Raw genomic sequence first — 7,356 nt, forward strand, 5'->3', positions numbered from 1 at the left:
CCGCACATGGCTAAGAGAACAATTGATGTGCTATGGGGTGCCCCCTGCCTCCGTATATAAAGGAGGGGAGGAGGAGGCCGGCCACCAAGGGGGCGAGCCAAGGGGGGAGTCCTACTAGGAATCCACTCCTAGTAGGATTCGCCCCCCCCCTTTTCCTTTCTCATCGGAGGGGAAAAGGAAGGAGAGGTATAGGGAGAGGGAAAGGGGGCCGCACCCCCTCTTCCTTGTCCTATTCAGACTCCCTTGGAGGGGGGCGCACGCCACCCCTTGCGGGATCCGCTCTCTCTCCCCTAAGGCCCATGTAGGCCCAATACTTCGCCAGGGGGATCCGGTAACCCATCGGTACTCCGGAATATACCCGAACCTTTCCGAAACCATTCCGGTGTCCGAATATCATCGTCCAATATATCAATCTTTACTTCTCGGCCATTTCAAGACTCCTCGTCATGTCCGTGATCTCATACGGGACTCCGAACAAACTTCGGTCACCAAAAACACATAACTCATAATACAAATTGTCATCGAACATTAAGCGTGCGGACCCTACGGTTCGAGAACTATGTAGACATGACCGAGACACATCTCCAGTCAATAACCAATAGCGGAACCTAGATGCTCATATTGGTTCCTACATATTCTACGAAGATCTTTATCGGTCAAACCGCAATAACAACATAAGTTATTTCCTTTGTCATCGGTATGTTACTTGCCCGAGATTCGATCATCGGTATCCTCATACCTAGTTCAATCTCGTTACCGGCAAGTCTTTTTACTCGTTCCATAATGCATCATCCCACAACTAACTCATTAATCACATTGCTTGCAAGGCTTATAGTGATGTGCATTACCGAGAGGGCCCAGAGATACCTCTCCGATACTCGGAGTGACAAATCCTAATCTTGATCTATGCCAACCCAACAAACACCTTCGGAGACACTGGTAGAGCATCTTTATAATCACCCAGTTATGTTGTGACCTTTGATAGCACACAAGGTGTTCCTCCAGTATTTGGGAGTTGCATAATCTCATAGTCAGAGGAATATGTACAAGTCATGAATAAAGCAATAGCAATAAAACTTAACGATCAATATGCTAAGCTAACGGATGGGTCTTGTCCATCACATCATTCTCCTAATGATGTGATCCCGTTCATCAAATGATAACACATGTCAATGGTCAGGAAACTTAACCATCTTTGATTAACGAGCTAGTCAAGTAGAGGCATACTAGGGACACTTTGTTTTGTCTATGTATTCACACATGTATCAAGTTTTTAGTTAATACAATTCTAGCATGAATAATAAACATTTATCATGATATAAGGAAATATAAATAACAACTTTATTATTGCCTCTAGGGCATATTTCCTTCAACTTGCCCTCATCCCTTGTGCATGTATAGGTTTGAGCGGTGCATCATATATGTCGAGGAGGATTTCAAGCATAGGAGTATGACTACACCACCCAATAAGGAAGTGGGGAAGCGATGGCGGAAGAAGAGGGAGCAAGGGAAGTAGGGGTGCAAATTTTGCACTCACGGGTAGCCCTGTGAACGCCTGCCCACCCCCCCCCCCAACCTTTTGTTGCCATCAGATTGTCCGTTAGAGCAGGCCAGACCTAAGCGCCACTGAAGCTTGCTCTACCGAACTATCCGGTCCACCTTGACCAGACTGTCTGATAGCATTGTCTACGTGCAGTTTGGGGCCCCATGACCCATGTATCCCCTCTCTCACCCCTCACCCATCCCTTCACTGGTGAAATTATATATACAACTCCCCGAACGGATCTAGGGTTAGCAAAGATTGGAGACAAGAGCACTTTGCTCATCTACCCCCTAGTGAGATTCCTCCATTAGAGATGGCTCCTCATGGAGAACAAGACCTTCCGAGGGAGAAGACTCCGAGGAGTATCAAGGCCACCTATAGATGAATATTCCTCTAGGAATATCAAGCCCTCATTGTCTTAGGACTTGGGGAAGAACCTGTCTTGTTCCATATATGTCTCTTGGATAATTTGGATCAAGAATATGTCCATGTGTATCTTTTATTGCATCTATGTGTGTTGATTTGTGTGTTTCCTTGTGTCTCCTCTTGATTTCCTCCGTGTTATTTCTCAATGCATGTCCAATTCATGAAGATCAGGCCACCTATTAGTTTTGCCATACATAAGCACAAAATGCTTATTTTGTAGAGTAATCACCCGATTAGCCCAAACTAAAAAAACATCTCCAGCACCGTTACACAAAGGAATGTTGAGTATGGCATCTACATCTACTGGTAAGAATATGATACGAACAAGCTCACTATGATGTGTCCAGTTGGTCTCGCCAATCAAGACCCATTGGATTGGACAATTAACCGGTCATAGCATAGGAGACGTCCAAACAGTCCCCGAAATCAACTTGTCGTTCCAGTCCGAGATTGTGGAGCCCTCTCCAACTTGTTTAATCAAACCAACGCTCAGAACTTCCCATCCTACAATTATTGTCCGCCATGTGATGAAAGTAGTCTAAGGTGTTGTGGCTTTGCATAAAATCAGTCGCTGGGAAGTAACGACTCTTCATTACTCTGTCGCAAAGAGACGTCGGTTGCATCATGAATCTCCAACCATGTTTCTCGGGTAAAGCTAAGGTTGAAAGTTTCCAACTCTCGAAAGCCTATGCCACCTTTATTTTTGGAGATGTGAGTGTGTCCTAGAATACCAAATGAAGGGATCTTCTATCCAAAGAACTACTCCACCAATACTTAGCCACAACAGAAGTAATACTCTTACAAACCTTCTTAGAAAGTCGAAAGCAACTCAGGCCGAAAGCTGGAATAGCTTGGATCATGCAGTAAATGATTTGAAGATTAGGGGAAATAGTAAATGCGGGGATTATGATACTAGGCGATGGAGAACTAGCCGGAAACAATGTACAAACACAACCAATAGGAACCCTCCACACACTATAATTACCTTCAAAAAATGGGCAAACAAACATGATGCAAAAAATATGACCCAAAGCCTACGTTAACCCAACGAGGTTGCACTTGGCCACAATTGCAAGATGCCCAAAATCAGCACACTCTTAATGGACAGACTCCCATGCTCAGCGCTCGTTACTTAACTGGGATGCTTTCTCGACAAAGGAGGCCTACGACGCCCTTGCCTCCCAGTTGGTGGATCCCACAACCTAATGCACATTTGGGACGCTAGAGTGCCAAACAGGGTCCAGGTGTTTGGTTGGCTGTTCTATCTGGACAGACTGAACACTAGGGAAAACCTCCACCGCAAGACCATCATCGACTCCCCATCATGCCCTCGGTGCCACTGTGCCAGAAAACAAGGCTCACCTGTCTTTCAATTGTCCAACCTCTGATGCTATTTGGGACGCTCTTGGTCTGCTACCAGTTTCATCGCCACTGCCGGAGTTGTGGTCCTCATCATGCAGACTGGGGCTGCCCACTTTTGTCTGGCTGTTGGTTCTCCTTCTAGTCTCATGGAAGATTTGGGATGCTCGAAATGCGGCTACTTTTAGAGATGAACACCTCTCTCCCGCTGGTGCAATCCGCTCTATAATCTGTCACTATTTTTTTTGAATATATTCATGTAGGGAGGCATCCTCCCCTCGGCAGTTTCAAAAAAATACATAAGCAATGAACAAGTGACAATCCCGGTGTGATTGGAATCCCAGTGTTCACAAGATATCAACAATAAACTGAGATTGGAATACAAAGATGCTATCTAGAACGCTCTTGGTCTGCTACCAGTTTCATCGCCACTGTCGGAGTTGTGGTCCTCATTGTGCAAACCGGGGCTGCCCACTTTTGTCTGGCCATTGATTCTCCTTCTAGTCTCATGGAAGATTTGGGATGCTCAAAATGCGGCTACTTTTAGAGATGAACACCTCTCTCCCGCTGATGCAATCCGCTCTATAATCTCGAACCTCACCCTCTAGACTCACCATCTTAAAAAGACGGAGCACAAGATATCAACAATAAACTGAGATTGGAATACAAAGATCGTTAAGAACATTTCTCTGAAAACCCTACGAATCAAAGGGGAAGAAGCAATTGGATGGAGCCACGAGGCAGCCCTGAACACATATATCAGGAAGGTCTACGTTTTCTCAACACAGAAACAGAAGCCCAACCAGCAAAGCAATCTCCCCAGCAGATGACACTCACAAAACTAGCATTTTACCAGCAGGGTCATCTTACAGTTTCACAGCATATGCATATGCGTGTCGCAAAATTGTAAAACATTGTCTAGACGGAAAAGACACGGAAACTGTACACCAGGAAACTATCATGCAACACATAAGACACACAAGCATGGCAATACAGATATATAAGCAATGACAAGCTGGCTCTGTTCTAATTCTGTAGCATGGTTCAACTGCCATCACCAAGAGCTTGTACTTTCTTCTCGAGCTCAGGTTTGTTGGCTCCGACGAGCTTGTCGATCTGCTGGCCGTTTTTGAGGAAGAAGAACGTCGGGGTTGCACGGATGTCCCATGTTGAGCTGAAATCCTGCAGATCATCACGAGGAGAATTACTAAGGTGGGTCAACACTGGAAGCATCAGAACAACCTGCTGTTAATCACAGGGTTATCAACCAAACATGTTATTCACGGAGCTATCAGGATGAAAAAAACACTCCACCACACTCCATACAATTGGCAGTAACAAATACTCCCTCTGTGACTTAATATAAGACGTTTTTTGACAGTCGTGGACTCTAAAAACGTCTTATAAGATACAGATGGAGTATTTATCTGTTTGCATATGTCTCCGAAACAGAAAATGGCAAGATGAGAAGCTACGGTGCTGCATAATTTGAAGTTTGGCTGAAAGGTTTGTGACTTAACAAAGCGGCGGTAACTATTCAGGGTTTTAATGGTAATGGTTATAGAAACTGTCCAATTAGACTTTTTAGGGTCATGTTAACCTGTAGTGAATAAATAATTCAAACAAATGGAAGATGGAATTACCATTAGGTCATCAACATCAATTGTCAAGAACATGAGTTGAGGGTAAGTCTTGGACATCTCAGCATAAACAGGTGCAATGACACGGCATGGCCCACACCACGAAGCGCTGAAGTTTGCCACAACCTACAAAAGAAATCAATGAGTACATCAGACGCAACTCTACAAACTGCATCAAGAATTGTTAGTTGTTGGTTCACATATCTTGCCACTCGACTTCACAACCCAAAATAAAATGGTCAACATAAACACTGGGCTTGCAGCGCATGGTTTTCATGTTCTATCATAATAACTACAACTACCCGTGTACATTCCGGGATTTCAGCGGGAGAACAGTTACAGGGAACCTCCCTCTGCTAAGGAAAACATCCCCTGAACAAAACTGCTTTTGCGGGAAAATAGTTTAGTTAACCTGTCCATGATTTCAAGTGCACAACTAAGAAAATAAACACGCTAATCACTACAGGCTTTCTACAGTCTATGCTCCAACAGCTAAGGACCTTCATGTGCACACTTTCTGCTTGAGCAGGTGGTTATACTATCTGCTTAGGTCTCTCAAAGAAATTTGTGCTTCATTTCCACATTCTCATCAATGTGTTCTCTTGCAGGAACGGACTTATTTTACAGTCTAACAAGGGGCGTAGTGGAATTAGTGTGTGGAGAAAGACTTCTTAGACCTATTCACATTTCATATATGGTGTAAACTGATAGACATAAACACCAAGTAGTTCATACGAAACAATATAAGCAAAGGATAACTGTAATCCCTTGAACAAATTGACAGTTTGCTTACTATTTTCCCATCCTTGTTTGCTTCTTCAATCTTCTGGTCCCAGTCCTCTTTGGTTGTTATGACATGCACATTTCCACCTTTGAAATCAAGCTTTTCCTCCACAATGCTACGACCCTGGCCAAAAGAGGACAGAAGGATTACATACAAATAACTTGGGAGTTCAAGAACATAACACAGATTCATTCAATAACAGACATAAACTCACCTTGCCCACACAGCCCCCCATGGCGAACTGACACTGGCAGGAATCGCTGAATGAAAGGCCCCTTGTTTCCTGAACGCCTAAACAACAGTAAACCATGTCATGGTCTATCAGAAGGAAGCTGTATCTGTAACGCTAGAAAAATATGGAGACGTTGCACGAACAATAATTTCAGTAAGGTATTTATACTCCATAAAAGAAATAGCAGTAACAGATAAGTTGTCGTCAGTTGGACAGGGAAGGAGAGTATTTTTCTCTCCACCACATCCCAACTGGGTGCGAGGAACTACCGCTTACATCTCTTTGCAGTTGTAAGGCCGGAATTCTTCCATTATCTTGAACCGGACAAGAACCTGAATGTGGTAAACTAAAAACATAATAGCCTAGGAGCCGGGGGAAAGAAAGCACCCCCGCACACCCACCCGCGCACAAAAACCCAGTTGTCTCCGCTCCCTCGCGGATCAAGAACCAGAATCTTGCAGGCGAATTTGCGCTCAAGAACCGCATCGGACAAATCGAAGCCGACCAGATCAGCGAGAGGATTTACCTGGGATCGGAAGCGGGGATTTTGGCGCCAAGGAGCCCAGAAGCCGCGGGGCGAGGGGGCGAGGTGAGGTCGGAGGAGACGGAGAAGATAAGCCTGGCGGATCTCCTGGCGGGCAATTAAGAGGTTCTTTAACTGGGTTCGGTTGATTGACGTAAAAGGAAGAGCTCTCCGGTGGTGTGGGTCAGTGGGTCGGTTGGGTCGTCTGGTGGTCGTAGGTCGCACGCTCGCCGCCGCCGCGGCGCGGTTTGATTAATCGGAGGAAGAGGAGGAGGGGTGGGGGATTGGCTTGCTTTTTTATTGCTGCTGGGGCGCAAAGGGAAGGGACGTGGAATATTCTGTGGCCGTGCTATGCTGGGCTCGTGCTTCTGGAGGCGACGACGACGACGACGCCGACGACCAGGATGGATCGACCGGCCCGTCCGCTCCCGGCCGGCCGGCGGGAGCGAGCCCGTGACGCGTCTCGCGTCGCACACCACTTGGCTGGCGCGGCTCGTGCCGTGTGCGCCTACGGAAAGAAAATGCCTTTTCTGCTGCCGGAAAATGGTCCTATTTGCCTTGGTGGAGATCCGGCGACGTGGAGCTTTGGTGTTGCTCCTGACCAGACCTCACCTCCGGTGGACTGGCACGGAGACTACCCGCCGTTGTCTGCCTTGTGGCTATGCAAAATTCAAAATATTGTATTCAGCGAATGCTCTTTGGGTTGTCTTCATGTTTTTTTGGCCGTTAGATCGACCGTGCGCCACGTATCGAATCAGCACTAAGGGCCTCTTTGATTCAAAGGATTTTTTAAACTATTTTAAAGGATTTTAATTCTTAGGATTTTTTCTACAATGGTTGTTTGATCCG

At 45.8% G+C, this 7,356-nt stretch overlaps 1 protein-coding gene across 1 annotated transcript; it reads right to left on the reverse strand.

Annotated features, from left to right (window-relative positions):
• Positions 1-4,161: 4,161 nt before the first annotated feature.
• Positions 4,162-6,985, reverse strand: LOC125555278 (thioredoxin H4-2). Its single transcript, XM_048718356.2, has 5 exons — positions 6,511-6,985; positions 5,967-6,043; positions 5,762-5,875; positions 4,972-5,094; positions 4,162-4,510 (listed from the first exon to the last, which is right to left on the reverse strand). Exons 2-5 carry the CDS (start codon positions 5,985-5,987, stop codon positions 4,373-4,375), a joined length of 396 nt encoding a protein of 131 aa, XP_048574313.1. The 5' UTR covers positions 5,988-6,043; positions 6,511-6,985; the 3' UTR covers positions 4,162-4,372.
• Between the last annotated feature and the right edge of the window lie 371 nt (positions 6,986-7,356).

The sequence above is a fragment of the Triticum urartu genome, chromosome 1A, assembly GCF_056163025.1.
Source record: "Triticum urartu cultivar PI428250 chromosome 1A, HENAU_Tu73, whole genome shotgun sequence".
Taxonomy (NCBI): Eukaryota; Viridiplantae; Streptophyta; class Magnoliopsida; order Poales; family Poaceae; genus Triticum; species Triticum urartu.

Coding starts and splice junctions, on each gene's coding strand:
- LOC125555278 (XM_048718356.2), bottom strand. CDS start 5,987: ATGGGGGGCTGTGTGGGCAAG. Junction 5,095..5,761: donor CAAACAAGGATGGGAAAATA/GTAAGCAAACTG, acceptor TTTCTTTTGTAG/GTTGTGGCAAACTTCAGCGC. Junction 4,511..4,971: donor TTGATGTTGATGACCTAATG/GTAATTCCATCT, acceptor GATGATCTGCAG/GATTTCAGCTCAACATGGGA.